The sequence below is a fragment of the Photinus pyralis genome, unplaced genomic scaffold, assembly GCF_008802855.1.
Source record: "Photinus pyralis isolate 1611_PpyrPB1 unplaced genomic scaffold, Ppyr1.3 Ppyr1.4_LG2, whole genome shotgun sequence".
Taxonomy (NCBI): Eukaryota; Metazoa; Arthropoda; class Insecta; order Coleoptera; family Lampyridae; genus Photinus; species Photinus pyralis.
The window spans coordinates 43,356,382-43,380,731 of NW_022170403.1; the positions used below are offsets into that span (position 1 = coordinate 43,356,382).

Consider the following 24,350-nt stretch of genomic DNA (forward strand, 5'->3'; position numbering starts at 1 on the left):
TATCAAATTTCGTTTAAATTCTTCCATAAATAAAAAAGTTGGCACTGCGCATGCGCAAAACCAAATTTTGAAATTGGCGTTTGATTTTCTTTTATTCGAAGTGCTTCTGTATCAAATTTCGTTTAAATTCTTCCATAAATAAAAAAGTTGGCACTGCGCATGCGCAAAACCAAATTTTGAAATTGGCGTTTGATTTTCTTTTATCCCAAGTGCCTATTGTATCAAATTTCGTTTAAATTCTTCCATAAATAAAAAAGTTGGCACTGCGCATGCGCAAAACCAAATTTTGAAACTGGCGTTAGATTTTCCTTTATTCTAAGCGCCTATGTATCAAATTTCATTTAAATTCTTCCATAAATAAAAGTTGGCACTGCGCATGCGCAAAACCAAATTTTGAAACTGGCGTTAGATTTTCCTTTATTTCAAGTGCCTATGTATCAAATTTCATTCAAATACTTTTATAAGAAAAAAAGTTTGCAATTCGGTTTATAAATGGCATTGCGTATTATATGGCTAAGGCTATGCCCATATTGAATTTCATGCAATTCAGTTCATAACCAACGGAGATGTAAAAGCGATCGGACATTTCTAAACAAAATTATCGTTCACACGGACAGATAGAGGGACAGACAGGCACAGGAACAGACGGACAGACCAACAGACAGACGACAGACAACAATACAAAATTATAACTGATCTCTAGGATGGTTAATAAACGGCAAAAGTGTAAAATTATGGACCATGTAAAAAACGGTTTGTTGGTTTTTTTACAATAACTTTTTTAGCAATAAACGCAGAAAAAATTCCCTCCTTGGTACAAGACTCGACACCATAACGAATCAAATAGCGAAAAAAGTAGAACAATAGCTCTTAAGATAAAGAACTAGTAGCGTCGCAAAAGTAGCGGACGGACGGACGGACGGACAAAGTGGTCACAATAGCGCATTTTTTTTTATTTTTGTGGAAATGCGCTAAAAATGCACCTCGTATCATAGCAAGAAACAGAAAATTGACGATGTGCTCCTACTTATTCTTGAAATTAAAAATACATTGACCAAGTCTTGGTCAAAGCTGCGTGTCAAACACCATACTGCTTCATTTAGAGTTATGAGTTATGTATTAAAGCTAAATTTGGAGTACCAAAGCAACGTTAATTTGAGAAAAAGGAAACCATAGTATATACAGTATTCATTGAAAGAGATTACCGCAAAACGTGAAACGCTAAACTGTTACGTCCGAGGAAATATTACGTTGCTGCTTGGAAATAATCCAAAGGTTCATTTTAATTTAATTTCATTGTATGATGAAACGTTAAGATTGCAAAATATAAAGCTAATAAGAAAAGTATTCTACGCCGACGTAATAAAAAGCTGTGATTTTAAAATTACCTTTGTTCCTTTATGTTAGTGACGCGGTTTTATAGGTCAACTTTATATTAAGAAAATGCAAATTTAATGAAAAAATTTTGAAATACGTCGTAATAAAATTTACTATTAAAGTTGGCAACATTGTCTTGACGCTTGGAAAAGAAACGCGACTGTAAAAATGCCGTTAACTGGGCTACAAATGTTTTAAGAGCAAAATTTGCTTGATATTAGCACAATGGGAAGCATTACAAATAAAGCGGTATTGTTTCCTATACCTTCCAATCTTTGAAAAAAATCTGAAGATAAAGGAAAATTACGTTAAAGTTCTCTAACTGAATATTTTTTCCCTTTCTTTGTAAACTCCTCCATAAAGTAAAACAAAATTGGGTAATAAAAGGATTTCGTACTAAATAAACGGCTACGATAAAAATAACTTTATGAAAAGGAAATTGTTTGCGTAAACAAAACCTGAACTATTGATTTCCATTTTTTAAGCTTTTCCAGTTGTTACGGACGTATCGCCTTTTACTGCTGTCGGCCTCAACTAAAAATTAACGGGAATAGTTAAGGCAGTTTCGATTATTAGATTTGTCTCGTGAACCACCACCGTAAGTTTAATGGTTATTAACCACATAAATTTAATGTTATAATATAGTGGCCTGAATGTTTCAATCATTCTTTTTATTGCTTTCGGTAGATAAAGTGGAATTGCCGCACTCGGTGGTATTTACCAAATTTTTATTGTAAAAGTGTTGCTGTTGTACTTTTTAGTTGATTTTAAATAGATGTTCCTATTTTGATTTTAATGTCGTAGTAATTTGTAGTTCAAGCAAAATGAATAGTGTCGTATTTCAGTACTGGAAGCTAGACAACACATCGCACAAACAACAACGACGCTGACGTGTCGTCCACCAACACCCTCCCTCGTCCCAAAAACGCGCATTTTTCGTACTTATGAAACAAATGACTATTTTTTCTTGGCATGTTTTATTTTTAATTTTGGAAAAGTCAGTTGTTTTAGACGTTTTTCCTGTCATGTGCTTTCCTTTGTAAATTGTGATTTCAAAGTTACCACCTTTTTGTGGTCACACATTTGATGAAAACTGTATACATATTATATGTAAAGGAGGTGTGGTATTTTTAATAGGGAAAGTAGCTAATTAAATGATGGATAAATTATTAGTCAGAGCTCATTATTAAGATGCGACAAATCTACTGTAAACTCAGCTTTCATTAGAAACGTCCCTCTGAAACCTATTCGTACAGTCATAAGGAGTGCATTGGCAGCATTCAATCTGACTGATCGTCTTTTGTGATCGAGGGCCATGTAAACCCGCCATCATCGCCAATTTATTCGGAGCAGGAGCTTTGAACTCCGTGCTAATGCTGAGCTCTCCTTGTTCTACGAACACTCCGATTGGGATCGAATGCGTCGTTGAAAATGGCACTCTGAAGGGTTGAGATGGAGATCATACCTATTTGAGAAAGAGTCACCATGACCTATTCGAGCAAATAGGATCCTTCAGAGGTATAATTATAATCATCGGGCGTTACCCAAGATCGCGTCATAAACATGATACATTTTCGGAGCCTAGGAATATATCCCAAAATCTAACAAGCGTTTTACATAACAGTAGCCCAATGACAACAGCAAGGCCAGTACGATGACCCGCAACAATTCACTCAACACCTGCACAATCAAATTGCAAAAATGTAACGATCAACGTTGAAAAAGGTAAGGCTGGAAGGTCCGTATGGCGCGTATCAAAGCGCTCTAAAATTAAAATTACTTTAATCAATTGGCAGGTTCTCTAAAATTCTGGAAAACGTCTTAAACATCTTGATAAATTAGCGCTCTTCCAATGACACAAAATCACACAATCTAATCAGGCGAGGGTAGCTACTGTTGCAGGAAGTCTAGACGGCCGGTCGGACTCCTGATTGAATCCAGCCAACGCAGATACTAATGATACGGATGATACGGTGAAATGTCTTCTAAATACGGTCTAATCTTTTTAATTCCCCAAACGATAACCAAACATTCTTTTTCGGGCACGTAATAATTCTTCTAAGGAGAAGTTAAGGTTTGCCTGGCATTAACACTCACTCGGTTTTCTTCATCAATCTGTTAGGTGAGTGCTACTCCATTGGAGGCATCTATTTATAAAACGAAGGGTCGATCAAAATCAGAACAAGTCGAAATCGGAGCGTTTGTTAGACAATAGACATGTCTTGAGAGTTTAAAAGGTACGATTTTGATCTTCACCCCAAATCCATTTTTGGTTTTTGCGAAGAAGTTTTGTCAGTGGAGTTACAAAAAATTTGGAACGAAAAAGCGGTACCAAGACGCTACTCCAAGAAAGTTTACGGTTTTAACGTTGTGTGGAGTCGGAAATTGCTGAATTGCGGCTATTTTGTCAGAATCGGTTTGGAGACCACCAACGTGTTCCAAATATTTTAGAGACGAACGGCATAATTGATATTTTCCGGAGTTAATTTTTAAACTGGCGGAAACTTATTTCAATTTTCAATTTCAAACACACCTTATAACCGAAATCGGGACCATGATGAACCAGGTAAAGAATTACGGTTTGCGGAATTATGGATATTCACAGATTGCTTCGTAAAACTCTAGGTTTGTTTAACGACCTACAGGGGCGACGTGCTGACGGATGACTGGTATCAAAACAGGTACGGTAAGCGGTTTCGGGCGTTACGGTTTGCATATTCTTACTGTTTCATTTAAAAGTGGCACGGTATGCGGTTTTGTTAAGTCACACACACACAGCTGTTGATGCGACCTGAAAACGTCTGTACCTAGGGAGTGCCACCATACGATACGATACTACTAGTTCAGGGAACGGCGAACCGACACAGTAAAGCCTGACCTCGAGCCTGACAGGCTTTTAAATTTTAACGTTTTTAACTCCGTTACGGAACGGTAATCGGTAATGCGGATATATACAGGTTAAAGATTAATGGCCGTTTGCAGCGACCAATTTAAGAGGAGCTTAGCTTAAGCGTAACTTAAAATCTATGACAACCATTGTCTCAATAATCGTTGCCATGGATTGTAAGCTACGCTTAAGCTAAGCTCCGCTTGAATTTGTCGGTGCAAACGCCCATAAGTTTGAGATTCATTCTTCCAACCGTTACCTAGTTACATCCGTAGAAAGTTCGTGAAAAACCGACTAGCGTAGCTTAAAATCCATGGCAACGATTATTGAGACAATGGTTGTCATGGATTTTAACCTACGCTTAAGCTAAGCTCCACTTAAATTTGTCGGTGCAAACGGGCATAAGAATTGTTTTGTACAGAAAAATGTTCGCGTTTTTTTAAAATATTTTTTAAGAGCTATTATCAACGCTTTCATTTGGTGTATAACTTATTTTCTCAAAATAATCATTTAAAATTGGTACCGCAAGAAGTACCGTAGCGCCATAAGTCATATGACTTGAGGCGACAGACGATCGATTTTAGCATACTCGAATAGGCCAAAGTGGAACTCCGTTGGTTAGAATTTTGATCGCTCTCGTCCAGTGGATTTCGAGCTAGCTGCCTTACTATTACGACATATACGCGAACTTCCGTTACCCTGCAGTGCAATGTGTGATAAATTAATAGCTTTATACTGGACATCCAATTTTGAAAATAAACCATTTTCGTCAATATGGAAGCGAGGTGAGATGTAATTACGATTTTGTTATTTCATTATAATTGGTTTATTATGTACCATAAGTGGATTCTATCTAATTAAAGGCTAATATTGGTTCAGACGAGTTTACACATTGATTTTTCTATACGCGTTTGTAATAACAGAAGGGTTGGAAGATAACAAAGGAAGATAACTATGTCAGTATTATAATGGAACCGTGGATCGACTTCTATATAATAAAATAATTTCCGAAAGAAATTGTTATGTTGGTATTATTTGTATTATGTTCTCCCATTATAATTTATTTAGAAATATTGGGTTTATCGCTTTATGTTGTGACATGCAAATGGATTAACATAAATCAATATAACACTTTATCTTCTACAATTATGCACACGTCAACGCAGACTTGGAATTCTCTAATTACTGGTTGTGGCATTACATTCTCTAGAACCTACTTGCACATCGAAATGAAATTTCAATAATACCGACGTAAGCATTTCAAATACACGTGCACATAATTTTATTGTAGTCTATTCAAATCACCACAAGAGATTTAGAAAATGATATCAAACAGCAAAGTGTATGAATAAACTGAAGCAATGGAACAATCGGAGTTTAGACTTTCTGTACCATCTATTATATTCTATACCTACCTACCTACAATCCAAAATGTTGCCTACCAACAGTAAATGAATTTTCTGACTCATAAAACAATATAACCTAAAGTCGTTTACAAATTGCTAACCAGAGAAGTTTACTAGTCCTGCAAAAGATTAGTATGACCACGTGTACCCATTTATTATTATTGGTACAAAAAGCGTGTTTTTTTAAAGCTCTAAATTGCTTATTGGTTTGATTTTTATATGAGTTTGCTATAAATTACATGTTAGTTTCCAGTTGATAGTTGCAGGTTCAACGAATGTGTGGCTCATTTATCCATTTCAGTTGCCTCGTCCCATTTTACTAACTTGTACTTTTATTTTATTTTTTATTTTATTTTATTTATTATCCCTCTCTTGGTCTGGGCCCTCAACAGGCTTGCGCCCAATTACAGAGTGACCCGCATAATGCTTTTTAGAGGTGGCTCTGCAGAAGGTCTTAAGTTGTTCTATACTACTCCGGGATTTACCTTACGAATTAGGAAAACTGCAGGAAAACCTAATTCGGAGTAGCCGGCAGAATGCTCGAAACTGGTCTAAGGTAATTTCCATCTCTGCCACAGGTTCGAACACCCGACCTTCGGATTTATAGTCCAATGCTCTACCACTGGACCATATAAAGCCGGTACTTTTCTAAGACAATAATAACCTTTTTGCGCGATCGGTCATTTCTGACTATTTACCATGGGTGTTTCCATGACAGTACGTAGAATTTACCAGTTGCTATGATTACGACGACGTCAAAATTACTTACCGATCTAAAAACAGAACAGCAAAAATACTTACCGACGCCTTTTTAAAAATCAACAGTCTTACATTACATTTAATCTTTAATTATTGTTAGGTACATTAAACGTACAATTAGTGCTGTTGTTTCCTATGGCAAGACGCTCATAAAGTCATAAAGGAAGTGCAAAGCTAGTAAACTACATCAGACACATGCACATTTTTATGAAATTATTAACTTCAATTTTGACAAATAAACTGGTTACCTAGTGATGTACCTACACCATACCACTTCGATCATTTCAATTATTTATTCTGCTCGTTAATTTCTTAGTGCATATTTATAATTGGTTGCATAATTTTAATTTCGATCGCGCAAAAAATGTTATAAGCACGTCGAACGTTAAGGGTTACCGTTCTCAGACAATAATTGGAGTCGTCGCTTCGCTCCTCCTCCAAACAATTGTCTTCGAACGGTAAAAATCCCTTACCGTTCTCCATACTTAATATACTATTCATTGCAATAATTAAATATAAGATGTTTTTTCTTCAAACGTCATATAATATTGACATTACGTAGCCCAGCACTATGAGTTAAAGTTTGACTTTTTAGAACAATCGAATAAGCGGCAGTGAAATATTTTAGTGCCTAGGCATTAAAACGCTTCAGTGCCAGTGTCACATTGATGATTTTCTAAAGTTGTCGAAAGTATTTTTTGTGCAATTTCATTTTTATTTGAAATCGAGTCTTCTATGTAACCTTCAGCCACACAATTGGACTTCCAGCCACCATGTCACTTTACACAAAATAAGCCAGGAGCACATGTTCCGAGTAGGTTTTTGCGTTCTTTTGCTTACACCAATCAATAAATTTCCTACAAGCTTGGTCGTAGATGTCCTTTGACTTTGTAGGAAGTAAATTTTCGACCGCCGCTAAAGCAACTTCCTCCACGTCAGGTGGCGGCAATATGAATCCATGATCGCTAAAGGAATTACAGAAATTACTAAGGTCGTAATTTTCTAAAAATTGAAAGGATACTTACCTACAAAAAACTCGTCCACAATTAAAACGTCAAAACTAATAATGGCTAACTATAGCAATTGTTATAGTCACCACAGCCGACGCGCTCACGGCTATACCTATAACGATCGCGTTAATATTTCTTCCGTTTTGAAAACCATTATTTAGGCGTTATTCTCACGTTTGAAGAAAAAATAGCATATATTATGCGGAGCTAAAGTAACTTTTTATGGCTCGTCAGTATTTTGCTGGCCTCGCTTCGCTCGGCCATCAAACGCTGACTCGCCATAAAAAGTATCACTTTAGCTCCTCATAATATAATATACTATTATTTACCATGTCCTTTATTGGATAAAGTTCAACAAGAGCTACCCCGAGATATTTGAATACAAGAGAAGAAAATTTAAAAAAATACACACAGCAAGCCGGATTAACCCAACAGGACAAGTATGAATTGGAAGAGTTGATCAAAGAATAACTCATAAAAGAGCAACAACGGAACGGGGAACGAGAAAGAAACGCTCATAGAAATGTATTCGTAAAACAAGAGAAAATATAAGGCGAGAGCGGCGCGAATACACGAACCGCCCACAGAATGCAAGACATTACAGTGGACAAATTTAATAGGGGTGATCAGGGAGACGAATACATGCTAGATCACTAATTCAGCACCAAGAAGAAGAGAAAATTAATCACGTGACGTTTACGTCACAGTATTTTCGACAAATTTTGAACGTCCATAATGAGACGGAAGAGACATAATAGCATAACATGTGAAGAAGAAAGAAAATTAAATAGTCCTAGTACTCAATTAAAACAAGTCGGTGAGAACATTTTTTGTGAAGAACAAGAAGTAGGTAACGAGTTTGATTAAAAAGAAGAACAGCAGAAGGAAGTTCTTAAATTCCATCCAATTGTTGTAGTAAGGGTGTGTGGGTGGGTGTGAGCTGTCCAAGATAAAGTTAATATCCCTGCATTTCTAAAGGCATCACAGCAGGTTGCGATAATAATTTTAAGTTCATTATCTGTATTTTAGGAATTGGTCACAGGTAAGGCGGTAAGTTCACTTGAAATCTTAGTGAGAAGGAAGTTATGAAGTTCATTCTTGTCCTACTGAAATAGCAGCAGTTTTGAGTCCAGAAGCGCGGCTCTCGAACTTGCGTCAGGTTGCGGAAGATTTATATTTTACCTAAAAAGAGGTTGTCAGTCCTCCAATCATTTTCCGAGAGGTAAATTTGATACTTCAGCACACGACCAGTTTTAGAAGGCATTTCCAGGTTCTTTAGAGACGTCTGAAGGTTGTTTATTGGTTCTGTTTTTATATGAATTTAATACATATTGACAATGGAATAAGGTTCATTATAGATCATAGACATGCATGTTATTAAAGAGTCTGGAGTTTGCAAGTCTTCAATAAGTGCCTACAAATGTAACCGTTATTCACATTAAATAATCCAATATTTTATTATACTTTTCTTATAGCTGTTTGGCTGAGTAATTAGTCCGCAAGGTAACTTTTTAAATTATTATTTTAGTTATTTCCATGTTAACTGAGGGCTGGAGTAGAGCCACACCATTTTGATGTTTCCTATGTACATGCCATTTATTATTTTACGAGTTGTGTTATTTCAATTGATTGTACAGGTATTTTAATGTGTTTTTGTACTGAATTGATTTATCGGGTTTTCCACTGCATTTATGATGTCTTGTGTATTTTGTTTTTATGAACTTGTTTAATTGCATTTGATTTGATTATCTGATTTTTATCATACAATTTGAGATGTTTTATTTATGTGTATATTCTCTTGCATTTTATTGCTGCAGGTGATTTATTTCATGTATTTGTGTGTCCTATGCCGGGGTTTTTGTCCCGTAGAAGGTTTCCCTGGTATAGCCTTGTTGGGTGCGTAATTGTTGTGAATTGGACATATATCAGAGTTGTAAAAAAAAAACAAAAGAGTGGAAATACGCATTTTTTACTAGTTATGTCAATTTAATTGTATCGTGACAAGAAATAAAAAACCCATAAGAAAACGGGTAGTTTTCATCAAGCTTTGTTAACATTTTATGGCGACCGTGACAGGATACCGGGTTTGAGTGTTTTGGTTACGATATTTGTGTTAAATTGACATTTTAGTGGTGCGTTCGATTTCCGCGAAAAATGGAGCAACAAAGGCGATACCGCGACGTATGTCGTGATAGCTTTATGCGGGCCACCGACAAGCTACGGGTTTTATTAACTAAAACTCCTATAGATAGTGTTGCGTTGAAGGTGGCGGTTGAAATGCTGCGGCTTAAGCATTCAACTTTACAAAAAGCCGACGATGAAATAACAACGCTGTTGATGGGTGAGGCGGCCGACAGAGACGTCCTGGGAGCCGAACAAGCTACTTGCGCAGAATTCATGGAACAGTTCCTTGAGTTACAGCAGCAGGTGAGCGACCTAACCTCCAAGCCATCGACAGCAGCCGTTCCTTCCAGTGGCATCGGTAACAATGGGGTAAATCTTTACAACATACAAGGTAGGAGATTTATTACCGAAAGATTTTAAAAAATTTGATGGGAACGTGCGTGAATGGCTCGCGTTTTGGGCACAATTTGTGAAAATTCATCATCATACAGAACTCGATGAAATCGATAAAATTAGTTACTTAATACAAGCCACAGTTGCTGGCAGCCGTGCACGGCAGGTCGTAGAAAGCTACCCTGTGATGGCCGGTAACTATTCAAAAATTATAGACTCGTTAAAATCGCGGTACGGTCGAGAGGACTTGTTAATCGAAGTTTATGTACGCGAATTGTTGAAGTTGATTATTCAGAACGCGACTTCGACGCGAGAAATTGACTTAGTATCTCTCTACGATAAATTGGAAACTCAGTTGAGAGCGCTGGAGACGCTAGGCGTAACCACCGAGAAGTGCGCAGCAATGTTATTCCCACTTATTGAGTCGTGCTTGCCAGAGGAACTTCTTAGAGTGTGGCAAAAGGGCCGCGAACGCGTCTATAGCAAATTTATCAGATGCAATTCAGCGTGAAGAGATAAAACCTGCTAGGCGTTTAGCCAATTTAATGGCCTTCCTAAAAAGAGAAGTAGAGGGCGAGGAGCGCATTGCACTCGCTGCTGAGGGTTTTGGTATCTCTTCGGGAGGGAAAGCTAGCGTACGTAAACAATCCGGGAATGACTCGTACTGTAGATTAAGTCCTACGTTTAAGAAAAAGGTGATATCGCAAAACGCTGAACCGATAGCGACAGCCGCGGGGTTAGTAGTCCAAGATGGTTTGAGCTGTGTTTTTTGCGATAAAAATCACGAAAGTACAATGTGTGTTAAAGCTCAAAATTTTTCGCTAGAACAGCGCAAAGATATAGTAAAAAAGAAAGGGGCATGTTTTCGATGCCTGCGGGGTGGTCATAGCGTCAAGAGATGCCGCGCCACCGTAAAATGCATTATTTGTAAAAAGGAGCACGTACCCTTAATGTGTTCTACATTAACGGATCCGCAAGTAGGATCGAAACCAGAAGCAAATAATGCGCATGACAAATCGAAAGCGGCTAATCTATCTGAGAAAGCCAAATCTGAGGATCTCGCGAATTTCACGTCAAGCCACGTTTTTCTGCAAACTTTTAGAGTCAATATTCGACATAACGGTGGCGAACGTGACCTGCGAGTACTAATCGACTATATACTAAAAAGCACCAGCGACGCGTTAGGTCTCGAAGTAAAAAGACGCGCGGCGATAGCGCATGGGTTGTTTGGTGGAACAACAGTAGAACATAATCATTCTTGTTACGACGTTACGTTGGTAAAGGGAGATTACTCCCGTACAGTAGAGGTATTGGATCAACCGACTATTTGTCATCCTATTCCGCCGGTATTTTATGGACCGTGGATTAAGGAGTTGAAACGTATTGGGATTTCCTTGTCTGATGTAAAAGATTCCTCGCCGATAGAAATACTTCTAGGCGCAGACGTGGCAGGTCATATTTACACAGGAAAGAGGGAAGTTTTAGAATGTGGAATGGTAGCGGTTGAAACTGTATTCGGATGGACGCTCATGGGAAAAATAGACAGCCAGCGATTTAAATCAAACATGGAAATATCTTGTCTAGTTTCTGACTAAACAGTGACTTCGCTGTGGGAACTCGACGTACTTGGGATACGAGATCCTGTCGAGAAAAAACGAAGCGAGAAAGAGTTTCGAGAAGTAAAGAAGTGCTTTGAGAAAACTCTACAGGTTGACGGAGAAGGGCGTTATGAAGTGCGACTTCAGTGGGCAGCGGATCACTCTCCTTTATCCAGCAATTACGAGATTGCAAAAAGGCGATTGAGTTTGACATTAAGAAACTTGGAAAACACCCAACTACACCAAGCCTACGATCAGGTTTTTTGTGAATGGCAATCGGAAGGAGTAATCGAGACAGTTGTTGGGGAGGTGGATCATCACGAGGGCATTATCTGCCACACAGGCCCGTCGTGAAGGAAAATTCGACAACAAAAATTCGTCCGGTGTTCGATGCATCAGCGTATTCGAAAATTTCACCGTCGTTAAATAGTTGCTTAAGCAAGGGTGTCCATTTGATAGAATTGATCCCATCGATAATTTTGCGATTTCGTGAACTCAAAATCGGAGTGATTTCTGATATCCGAAAGGCGTTCTTACAAATTGGAGTTCATGAACCGGACAGAGAATTTCTAAAATTTTTATGGGTTGATAAACAGGGCAATGAAAAGGTTGATCGACATAGAAGAGTAGTTTTCGGTGTGAGCAGCAGCCCGTTTTTGTTAGCAGCTACAATCGAACATCACCTAGAAAAATGTCTCGAAAAATGCGACACACCGAATCCCTCTTATTCAAAAGACACGATCACGCGGTTAAATCAGAGTTTCTAATTGCGTGACCAGCGTAAAGGACATGGCGACTCTCGATAAGTTCATAAAAGAGGCCACCGAAGTAATGGCGGAAGCGAAGTTTGATCTTCGAGGGTGGGAGCACACGAGTTTGAACGAACCTAATACTCCCAGCGTTTCCGTGTTGGGTTTGAAATGGCATCGAGAGAAAGACGTATTGACAGTTAACGGTTTTTCGATCAAAGAATTGATCCAATCGGAAAAGTTCCGTGTGACGAAACGACTCATGTTATCCATCGCTCAGAAACTCTACGATCCTATAGGGTTTACCAGTCCCGTGACTCTAAGACCAAAAATCCTGTTACAACAATTATGGGAAAAACAACTGCAATGGGATGAGGAAGTCGACGAGGTGACGAGAAAAGCGTTTATGGAATGGGCGGAAGAATTACAATACTTGGAAAGAATTGAAATACCACGGTGGATTGGGTTCGAGTCGAATACATCGCAACCATGGAGTCTGCATGTATTTACAGACGCGAGTAAAAAGGCCTATGCCGCAGTGATATTTCTGCGCATAGAGCAAGGAGGAGAGGTAAAAATACATCTCCTAGCCACAAAATCGAGAGTCCCGCCTATCAAACCAACTACCATTCCTAGACTGGAACTCTTGGGCGCCACGATCGGTGTTCGTTTGTGTGACACAGTTAAAAAAGACCTAAAAGGCGACGGAAAGTGTTTTTATTGGACCGACTCCACTACCGTTCTTTCGTGGATACGACGAAAAGAAGAATGGACGGTTTTTGTGAGAAATAGGGTCAATGAAATTCGTCAGAATTCGGCGATCGATTCATGGAGGCATGTGCCAGGGCACTTAAATCCGGCTGATCTGCCTTCCCGAGGATGCACACCGCAACAATTGTGCGAAAAACGTTGGTGGGAGGGGCCATCATGGCTGAGGGCTGAGCCGGCGGAATGGCCTTCGGAACCAGTCGCATATGACGAGAATGAAATCACTGCAGAGAGGACGAAATCAACAGTATCGAGCTTGCTGGTTACTGAGAACTTAGCTAGTTCAGATTTTACGTTATTTGAGGATTTCGAGAGAATAGTACGTCAAGTTGGGTGGATGCTGCGTTTCAAAAATAATGTTAGAAAAAAATTGAAGGAAAAGGCGGCAGATCGACAAGTCGCTAAAATCAAAGAACCATTACCATTGACGGTAAGGATGGAAGCTCTTTCGGTGGAGGAACTACAAACGGCCGAAAACCTCATTTTGAAAATAAGCCAGAAGGAATCGTTTGGAGATCGAAATGACGCTTTAATGCCCGGTTTCTCCAACAAAATATAAGCTGTACCTTAGGCAAGGCGGTCTTAATTGTAAGGTGTCCTTAAAATTAAATTACGTTGCACCAAAATTTTAAGTTCGCATCTTAGCTAAGCATCAGAATTTGTCTGAAACGATCTGGCAACACAGAATTTTATCAAATGAATGCCAATTTTACTAATGAATCGCGTTACCGAAGGTAGGTACCTAATAATTGCAAACTGTCAAACTTGATAGTTACTCCACAGAATAAGGCCTTATTCTATAAGTTACTCGTCATTGCCCCACCGAACCGTGCACCGAACTTGTTAGACATCGGCCAACATGCATTCTAATAAAAAAAGAGTGAATTACACTCAAGAAGAAAAAAAACTATTAATTCATTTGGTTGATTCAAATAAAAATATCATCGAAAATAAAGATACAAACGCCGTTTCAAACCATCAAAAAGATGACGTTTGGAAAATTATTGAGCAAAATTTTAATAAAAAGTGTTTCAACGTCTTTCGTGACGCCAATTCTTTACGGAAGCAGTGGAGCAATATGAAGCAGGACTCAAGAAAAAAGGCGGCACTAGAAAGGCAGGAGCTTTACAAAACTGGTGGAGGAGTTGCTCCTGCACTTTCTTCGAAAAATTGTGAAGCAAATGAACAATTGGTTTTGGATATAATAAATAAGAAGACAGTCCTTGGTCTAAGAAATGAATTTGATTCTGATGTAATGAAAGGTAAAATTTACACTCGAATTTCCATTAATTATATTTTTAGTGAGGCACACATAGATACAAGTATTTTTATATTTTGTAGAACCTATATTAGATCATCCAGCAGAGGATATTCTTGGAATGCCGATTTTGATATCTTCCAAGCCCAATCAAGAAGAAATTAACATAGAAATACCGTGTACATCCAGTACACCTTCTATTACACCTTTAGAACAAACACATGATGAAACTGAACTGTGCAATCAAAACGTTCTGCTTACTTACGAAGAGCCCACGCCCACACTTTTACGAGGCACTCGTTGGTCTGCTCGAAGGAGACCTAAAATTAACGCAGACCTGGGACCTACAGAAAGAGCTAAAATTGAAGTACTACAAATTCAAAAAGAAATTCTTTTGCAAGAAAAGGAGCACAAGAAAATGTTACATGCCATGGAAGTTGAGCACAAGAAAAAAATTTACTTAATGGAAGAGGAAATTGGGAAGTGCTCTTGTTCCAAGTAAATGTTGCCATAAAATAAATCTAGTATTTTTTCGAAGAATGAATTCATTTAAATAAGTATAAGTACGTATTTTCAATTTTAATAAAAAATGTTTATTGTAGTAGGTATGTTAATATGTAATATAATTTATCTTTAAACTTGCAAAATACGAAAATTACAATCTAGAAAAATATATATCTACTAAATGTCTTCTATAATCATAGCCTAAATCATTTTCTTCGGCGGCTAAAGGAATATCTCCATCTCGAATTGCTTGCTGAAGCTCGTGTTCCATAATTAAATTTTCAATAGGTGGTTCTGGTTCTCCCCTCAAACGAGCCAAATTGTGCAAAACTGCTGTAGCCACAATAACACAAAGTACATTTTCTAGCTTCATTCTACATCCATACGCTATTATAGGAAATCTTCTTTTCCAAACACCAAATAGATTTTCTACCTTGACTCTACTTTGAACGTGACTTCTGTTGTAGTTTCTTTCACCATCGTTCTGAACATTCAGAAAAGGTGTAAATAGATATGAAAGATTCATATAACCGCTATCTCCTAAAAAGTAAGTAGCGATTGTAAATTAATATTGAAAAAAGTGCTATTTACCCAACAAGATACTATTTCCAAAGTCTCCATTATTGAATCTATGCATTAATCGTGAATTTCTAAAAATGGTGGTATCGTGCGTCGAACCTGGCCAACGTGCGACGATATCTTGGAATAACAGGTCAGCACTTGTAACGGCTTGCACATTTACAGAGAAATATCCCTTTCTGTTTCGATATATTTCAGCATCAGCTCCACCTTTAAATTAAATTCTTATTTGTAGAAATGAGCGAATGTAAAGTATAATACTAAAAATAATGTGAAAAAAATAGTGTAGTAAGTACCTTGTGATTGAATTTTTATATGACATCCATCTATTGCCCCAATGACTCTAGGGAAACCAGCAATGTCGTAAAATTTATTCTGAGCACTTGCAATTTCAACTTCATTTCGAGGCATGTATATAAATTCCCTTGCAATTGATGCTATGAGCCTTGAAACTTTTGAAACAATTTTACATACTGTTGACTTGTCTGCATGCACAAAGTCTCCAACAGCAACAAAATGCCCTGCACTGGCATAAGCTCTTAACGTTAGCAAAAGTTGATTCATGGGACTGATGGAATTATTCCTGAATTTCAAAAAACATTATTGTACACCTTGAATTCGCACTATACAATAGTCACAAAAAGCATTATATGTAGGTAAGTATACAAACGTGAAACAAACCTATGAATGATGTGTACTTACCTGTTATGGAAGTTCTCTAGTCTATGTTCTATTTTCTCCAATAAATATAAAGCAGTCCCTTTTTCGAGTCGAAATCGTCGAAAAAATTCAACATTAGAATAAATATTAAATAAATTTCTCCTAATGTGAATTTGCCGTGGTATTCGAATATTTTCTACTATGTCTACCATATCAACCACATCGACATCATCGACATCGATCAATTCCATTTTGAAAAGTGACGTTTGAAAGACAAAATGCCACTCATTTTCAACTTCACTAACAATAATGCCGACTTAAGTCGCAGATTTTCACGACTTAAATGTAAGGCTGCCTTTGTGAATATAAGATGCAGATTTGCGTTGGTGCAACGTTTTAAGATAGACTTAAGATTTAAGGCGATCTTAAGATTCAAGTAGAGCTTAAGATACATTGGAGAAACTGGGCATAAATGGTTTAACCGTAACATGTGACGAATTCGGTTTGCTATGTGTTAGAACTCAAGTCTCGAATAGACCAGACGCTGAAAACTTTCCATTTCCCATTTTGCTGTCAGGAAAGCATGTTTTTGTTCAACGTCTGATAACGCTCCAACATGCAAAATCTTGTCATGCGAGAGCACAAAACCTGCTGAGTATCCTTAGGGAGAAATACTGGATTTTGGGAGGCAGTAGAAGAGTGCGCACGGTAATATCGTCTTGCGTTGTGTGCAAACGGCAGGACGCGAAACCCTTTGTGGTGGAGTCTCCGGCGTTGCCGATCGGCACTTCTCATCACAAAGACAGCGAAGAAGTGAGCGTCGAAAGCGACAATGCGGGAGTGACGAGCACTGAAAGTGCTCAAAGCAGAGTACCCGAGTTACGTACCAAGTGCGGCCGACAAGTGCGGAAGCCGGCGAAGTACAGACAATGAATGCAAAATTTTCTTTAGATTGTAGTTTTGTTCAGTTTCAGTTAGCATGCGTAATTGTAATTATAGTACTACGTATATTTGTCAGATTGAACTTAGTTTGTGTGCGACGCTCATTGATGTCATGACGTCACAGGTGGGAGAATGTTGTGAATTGGACATATATCAGAGTTGTAAAAAAAAACAAAAGAGTGGAAATACGCATTTTTTACTAGTTATGTCAATTTAATTGTATCGTGACAAGAAATAAAAAACCCATAAGAAAACGGGTAGTTTTCATCAAGCTTTGTTAACAGTAATATATTTATTTGTTCTTGTCATTTCTTACGCACAAAAGTTCTGCCTTTTATTTAATTCCCTTCCCGATTATGTCTCACGTCTTAACACATACAAGCATCGATTACACAACGTAAGAGTTCATTCGTGCCACCAATATTGAGCCGACTGCCATCCAAATTCAAAAGTGCCGCGAAACCTTCATCGTTTCGACTTGAAAGGTAGGTGGCACTGCTTGTAGTTTTTTCCCAGAGTTGCCAACGGTAAGTACAAGGTAAGTCAACGTTCAGTGCCGGCTTGATACACCCCTGGGACCATTACAACATAAAGGTTTTCGGCATGCAAAGAAGGGCCATTCGTGTTGTAGCAAGACTACCATACAGAGCTGACTGCAAGTCTGCATTCAAAGGACTCAGGTGACGTTCTATTCGCTTTATGTAAAGCAAACTTACACTGTTTTAATACATGTAAAGATGTCCACTCACACAGCACTAGAAACAGCGAAAACTTACGCACTCCCTTCCTGAGACTAGTCACCTCACAATACGCCTGGATGCTGACCAAATATCCTGCAGGATTACAGCAGGGCTTTAGATACAGTATGACATAAATCATTAGGCGACACCCTACGATCTATGCATTTAAGCATCGAAGCTCTTAACTTCATTCAGCCATACTTGAACAATAAGTATCAGCGTGTCACCTTCAAAGGGGAAACCTCAAACCCCCTACGAGTTGTATAAGGTAAGGTAAGGCGTTCCCCAGGATTCCATTCTCAGTCCTCTCTTGTTCAGCATTTATGCAGGTAGATTACGCTAAATTCAATGAATGTAAACGTTTATTAAGGATTTCGTAACGCGCGCCGTACGTCATATCATAGATCTTTCATTATTGAATATAACCGCAACCGGTACCAAGTGTCGTTCTCCCCTAAAAGCTTCCTGAACAGCATTTTCAAGAAACACTAAAGCATCCATGCGTGCAGTACTATTCTATGAGTTTGGTATAAATTCACTTAGTAACTTTGAATTGTAATAATCTATAAAAATTGAAAACTTTCTTTCGAATGGCATCTGTATATTATAAATTTTGCGGAGTATATTCGCAACAATATCCCACAATAAACATTGCTGGTCGCAGAAGTGATGCCCTATATTATATGTATACATTTCCCTATAGCCTTTTTCTATGATTGGAATATTCTCTCTTATACTTTAGTGACACCGTTGTCTTGTCTATATACAGAATTGATTAAATTTCTTTTGGTAAAGCATCACCTTTGTATTATATTTTGTATTAGAATTTTCTTTGTGTAATTTGATACGTAATGATGGTGTTTGCCGGATAATTTACCCTGCAGACACAAAGCCGGATAATCTCATATTTCTGTAGAACTTCGAATACATTTCGAAATTATTTGCATAATCTGACGTTGAAATTGTAGTAATCAACAAAGCAAAATAGCGCCCTTTTATTTTCTTTCATTTCAAACTACAGAAAACTAGGTACCTCACTTGTTACTGGATGAATTATTTTTAGCAAAAAGTATTATCCTCGGTAACTTGCACTAGAACTTCTGAAGTTCCGTCGTGCCGCTCAAACTACTTTCCTTATTAATTTTTAAGCTGTAAATTTAAAGTTAGATAGAGGAGTTGGCGTCTTCAATAAACCGCACGTATTTTCATATCAATGGTTTTAATAATACAGTATAAATAATCCTTCTTTTTTTAATATCCGATCATGGCGTTCGTTCACCACAAATGTTTTTAAGCTTATCGCGTTTAAGGAAAGCGCTATAATCTGAAAGAATCTATCGTTTCCGGTCGATGTCTCTTCCATTCGTAGCAACCCCTAACTCTTTCCGTTTCCGTCGAGGAAGTTGCACAACTGTCACCCACAATCTTCCTTTATCGCACAAGAAATCCGCTAGCAATGGCATCTGTTGGATCATCTTTAATTAAAGCAGCCGTTTGGGATACTAACTCTTTCATATCAAGATTTTTTGCGTGTAAATTTTTCAAGCGTAAAATGAAGTTTTCTGTTATAAGCAGGTTTCGCAAATTATCGATTTTTCACAATAAGAAAAGTTTATGGAACTTTCGTGCTTTATGTTAGTTTTAAACATTAGATATAGCCGTTAAGCATTTTACTGTGCAGATAAGCATTTTTAGAACATATTTCCAACAAACGAATGCATCCCCATTTACTCAAACTTCTCATTTGAGTTTCATTTTATAATAAAAATTTTGTTTCTCTGCTATCTAACCAACTCCTACCAACTTCCATGCTAAATTTAACTGACAATTAATTACGAAAGCTAATCAATTTAAAATGGAAACGTTTCGGCCGGGATATAAAAATTAAATCCCAATTTGCCACAATTTATAGTAAGAAAAGACAGGGCGATGTAGGTACTAGAAGAACACAGTGCTATAGTGAAATTTTAGAAATGATTTTCAACAACACTCATTCTCTTTTCATGCAGGAAATATTTGCAGTAAAACTCACTTGTACTAATTTTTTGATCCCTTATCGCTGTGGCATAATAGACCGAGGCTGAACCGGGGCATCGAATAAAAAATGTTTATTCAATGACCGGGGCAAGTGTCACATCGTTACAAATGCGGAAATGCCTTTCTTTTCTGAATTTGTGGCTGCAATTAAACCATTAGATGCTGTTAATGTTTATGTCTTTGTTATAATCTTCATTTTCCTTCAATATTGATTTCAGAAAATCAACTATTTAACAATGGAAACTACCTATTAATAAATCAATTGAAAGGAAAGTATGTTGTCGCATTGTGGGGACAAATAATCACGCCAATATCAGGATTTATTAAATAACTGCAAACTACAATAAACGCAGCACACCTTCACGATTCATGGCGTCACGATCACGACTCCTACTCTACGCCTGCGCCGTCAGTCTCCACTAGCGCCAACAAGTACATTACTTTATGATCGATTTAAGATAAATACATAATTATAAATCAAAAATAACAACAAGCGTTCAATAATAATATCCTAGTCATAGTCTAAGATCCCACATAAGGCCAACCTTTGCCTATCTCTTTACCGAGTGAAAAATTTTTTTAGCAAACTTAATATGTAAACAAACACATTGGAAATGGGTTGCCTAAATAAATTAAGTCAAGACTACCATTAATTAAAATTAATGTAATTCATATTGCTGTCTGCTTCGCATGCGCACTCTCTTACATCGATGTGTACACCACAATCAGCTGTTACGCTGCGTCCGTCTCTTTCACACGGAGGAGTACGCAGTTCTAAGCAGCGCGCGAGAGAGAAACACGTGTATTGTTCCGTGTGAAAGAGAAAGACGCAGCGTAATAACTGTGTTTAGTAGTTATCACCAAAAAAATCACATAGCTTCCGGTTTCCCCATTTCGCCAGGTTCCACTTTTCAATTGATACTGGCAAAAAGGTGTCGGTATCAGTCAACCTACGAATACCCCGTTTTATATTAATAGTTAAGAAAATTTGTTCCGTGGCCAACTCTAATATATGACATACCCTTATCCTTGATTGTTGCTTTTTACTATTCTTAGTAATTAAAGAATCCTTTTTTACTGTAGCCTCAGCTTATCATGATGTTTTATTTTTTTATGTCATACTTGATTATTATTCAGTTATAATAATCCTAAATCAAGATACATTAAATGACAAATAATGCACTCCACCATGACAACCCCAATTATGCCTAGCAACGGGCGTTATTTCTGTAAATCCTATAAATATGGAATAATGAATCTGTACGAATTTTTTATTTTCAACAACTAAATAAAACGAACTGTGTTGATGTCGCATTATCCTACTGTTATTTTGAAGTAAAAAGAACAATTCTGGGACTGTCCAGAGAACACCGCACCAGCTTGGCCCAGACCCATACATTTTCTTTCCTCTTTGTAGATCAGATACTGCGGATCAGGTGCTTCTGTAAGGAAGGCGACTATCTGTTCGCAAGTAAGGATTTTTGATTTTTTTGGACGATAGCTTTCCTGAACTTGTTTTAAATACCCTTTTAGATGCACAAATTTTTCGAAACTCTTAATCTTCTTCTTTACCATTAACTCTTTACGTATAGCATTGACAATTTCGTCCAAAGTGAATTGGGAGAAAATGACTCTGAGTGTAAATCACCTTTCCGTTTAATGACTAATAAAATTACTTAAACCATAGACTTAAACATACCGACTCTTGGAAGTAACCCAATATAACGGTTTCGTTTATGGTCTCCACAGAATTACTCACCATCCATTTTGCAAAAATAGCGTACTCTTTTTCATAAGAGGATTTCGATTTTTGTGGCACTATGGCTGCATTCGCTTTTGCGGCTCGCGCAAGAACGTGTGCCGGTAAATGAGACGCTTCGTCTGTCATTTTTCAGACAGTTTTTAGAATGTTTGACTCACAGAAGAAGGTCTTATTCTGTGGTTTGACTTTGACAAATATAATATCTATCTCCATAGTTACGACCTCGGTTACGACCATGGATAACTTAATTTTGATGATTCTCATAATCTTCTCTTTTAATCATCTGGCACCGCTAATTCTTGGAAAATCATCAAGTATGACATAAAACGTTGAAGGCACCACGGGCGTTATGAACACAACGCCCACGGTCAACGTATAACCCTCGGGACGGAGGCCCTCGGGTTCTACACTGTTGACCTGGGGCGTTATTTAGTTCATAACGCCCTTGATACCTTAATAACTATAACGACGACAGTGTATAGAGAGACGATTGCAAAATAATACATAACGTACTGTAACGAATATTTCAGAAATCCTGATAGATATCGAGGCGCCATGAAAGAGTATTCATCGGCGATAAAGAGCAAAGACAGATCTTTTCGGGAAGTGATGTGTTTCTTCGTGAACATTCTAGAAAACTCGACATCGTTCGAAAGTGTTCGAGAGCTTTCGAAAAATAGGGGCGTTTCCTGTATAAGTAAATCGAATTGTAATAAGTAATATTTTATCTGTTGTGATTCAATTCCTTACAAATTATCGAGGATTCAATTAAATACCCTAATATTGTAAATAAACAAACCACGTAATTAAATTTACGTTACAGTACTTTGTGTTTTCTTTTTGCAAATAGAAATTTACACTGCGGAACGAGAAAATAGAAGTTTGGCTGTTCGAAGTCGCAAACATTTTTTTACGATTTTTCCAAGTCAATAACCTGATGATACAATATATCCTCATTTGGTATGGTCAGAAATATTCGCAAAAGTTTCAAAAAGTTTGTCTCGCACCTTCACTTGATATTCCGTAAAGTAATTGTCATGTTGAACACGTCTACCCTTCACGCATATCTTACAGAATCTTTGATACCCCACACAAGACGTTTTAAATTATGAATTCGCCAAGGAAACACTTTTATATCACCATGCATACACAAAGGACGTAAAGATCGAAAGGATCAATGAATAATAGATTAGACGGTTCTGTGCCAAATAATGCGCAGTAAAAGTTGATGCCTCGAAGTAAATATGGTATTAATTCTGTTAATTACCGAGTAAATCTAGTACCCATGCACATCAGTTTAAAGAGAAATTAAGCACAGATCCCGCAATGTTTAAAGCACGGTGTCAGAGTCGGCACTTTGAATTGTATTAATGTATGCAAATGATTTACATAAAGAGACTGATGTAAACAGCAGCGTTAGTGAGCCACGAAATGAAACAAGATGCTATTTCCTTTGGGAATGTGGAGACATTGACGTGAAGGAATATTGCATTAAGGGGTTGGTTCTGTTTAGAGCTATATTTTAAACACCGCCATAAAGGATTTTATTCTTCCTACAATGTACAACTTCATTTCGAAATATTGTTTTAGTAAATTAATACGATTATGTAGTTTACCGTATCATAGTGGTCATAATAGTTGTTAAAACCAGTGAATTGTATATACTAACTAAATTGTGAGGTCAATAAATAATTTAGTTGTTCCTCTACCAAACAGGTAGAGACACTATCATTAATCGTGTAACGTTCCACGTTAAAATAGGGGCCACAGGGGTACGTTCAGCAGGGATGATTTCCAACTATTAATTAAAGATTTATTTTTAAAGGGAATTTTACGAATTTTTACGAAAGTTAAAATTCCCTTTATGTAATGGTTATGTCGGTAATCGATTTCTACGCAATCAAGCAGGATCCAGGATCGGTGATAAAAGCGAGCTGAAGTAACGAACGGTACACAAACGATCTACTGCGCGATGATAATCTTTATGAAGTATCATTAGCAATTGCATCCATATTGCTTATATTAAGCATTTCAAAAGTTGAAGCTGAAGAAAGAATAATCGAGTTGTGCGCATGTGCATAATTAGCTTTCTTATTTATGAAACGATTTTGCTTCAGTCTTAGCAACAGCTGTTTTTGGTATTTGTAATGGAATTTAAAATAAATAAAATATAGGCACCACGGTTAGCTCAGTAATTTTCAATAACGCTTACTTTGAAGAAAGTTGGTTCTTTATCACCACTTGTCATCAAAATTACAACCTGATGCGCTGGTTTGACCACTACTCAAATAAATTGATTTGTTCGAATATAGGTATTGTTTAAGGAGTCTCGTTCCAACTCCAGTTTTTCTTACATTTATTGAGATTTAATATACTGATGTATTTCATGTAACTAATATAAAATATGTATATCGTGATGAAGTTTCCAATCGAATTAATTGCCTAGATTTGTCAATATTCGTAATTAATCAACACCTGGTACAAAGTTCTATTTAAAATAAATTTGCACGCCTCTGGATGCTAAATAAAATTTAACCCACAAAAAAGAATGGTATTGCTGTACTTAAAATTCAACATCACAATTAATGAGAAAAAAATGTGCCTATATATTCGGTTTGGGTTCACTTATCATTCGTAAAAGATACACAAATTTTTACACGGGATGATTTCTCGTGCGTCGACTTCTTCAGGAATATTAAAATGAATTTAAACATAAATATTTTATACAAAATCCCCAAATAAATCGACTACTACCATAATGCAACAAATTCAAAATAACTTACATCTATCAATGTGT

The 24,350-nt window shown here is 37.3% G+C and overlaps 4 protein-coding genes across 5 annotated transcripts; 3 read left to right on the forward strand and 1 right to left on the reverse strand.

The window, feature by feature from the left end:
* The first annotated feature begins 9,593 nt into the window (after window positions 1–9,593).
* LOC116164034 lies at window positions 9,594–11,551 on the forward strand. The gene is made up of 3 exons (XM_031478161.1): window positions 9,594–9,954; window positions 10,172–10,349; window positions 10,420–11,551. The coding sequence occupies exons 1-3, from the start codon at window positions 9,594–9,596 to the stop codon at window positions 11,549–11,551; spliced, it is 1,671 nt and encodes a 556-aa protein (XP_031334021.1).
* Window positions 11,552–12,343: 792 nt separating this feature from the next.
* LOC116164035 lies at window positions 12,344–13,630 on the forward strand. Its single transcript, XM_031478162.1, has one exon. It carries the CDS (start codon window positions 12,344–12,346, stop codon window positions 13,628–13,630), a length of 1,287 nt encoding a protein of 428 aa, XP_031334022.1.
* A 46-nt stretch (window positions 13,631–13,676) lies between these two features.
* LOC116165151 lies at window positions 13,677–14,861 on the forward strand. The gene is made up of 2 exons (XM_031479462.1): window positions 13,677–14,333; window positions 14,413–14,861. Exons 1-2 carry the CDS (start codon window positions 13,931–13,933, stop codon window positions 14,829–14,831), a joined length of 822 nt encoding a protein of 273 aa, XP_031335322.1. The 5' UTR covers window positions 13,677–13,930; the 3' UTR covers window positions 14,832–14,861.
* A 114-nt stretch (window positions 14,862–14,975) lies between these two features.
* On the reverse strand, window positions 14,976–16,005 carry LOC116165150 (putative nuclease HARBI1). 2 transcript variants are annotated; one of them, XM_031479460.1, is made up of 4 exons: window positions 15,887–15,945; window positions 15,709–15,836; window positions 15,425–15,622; window positions 14,976–15,373 (listed from the first exon to the last, which is right to left on the reverse strand). In XM_031479460.1, the coding sequence occupies exons 1-4, from the start codon at window positions 15,943–15,945 to the stop codon at window positions 14,985–14,987; spliced, it is 774 nt and encodes a 257-aa protein (XP_031335320.1). In that variant the 3' UTR covers window positions 14,976–14,984. The 2 variants fall into 2 exon arrangements, with proteins under 2 accessions (XP_031335320.1, XP_031335319.1); XM_031479459.1 differs by having other exon boundaries at window positions 15,709–16,005.
* Window positions 16,006–24,350: the final 8,345 nt, after the last annotated feature.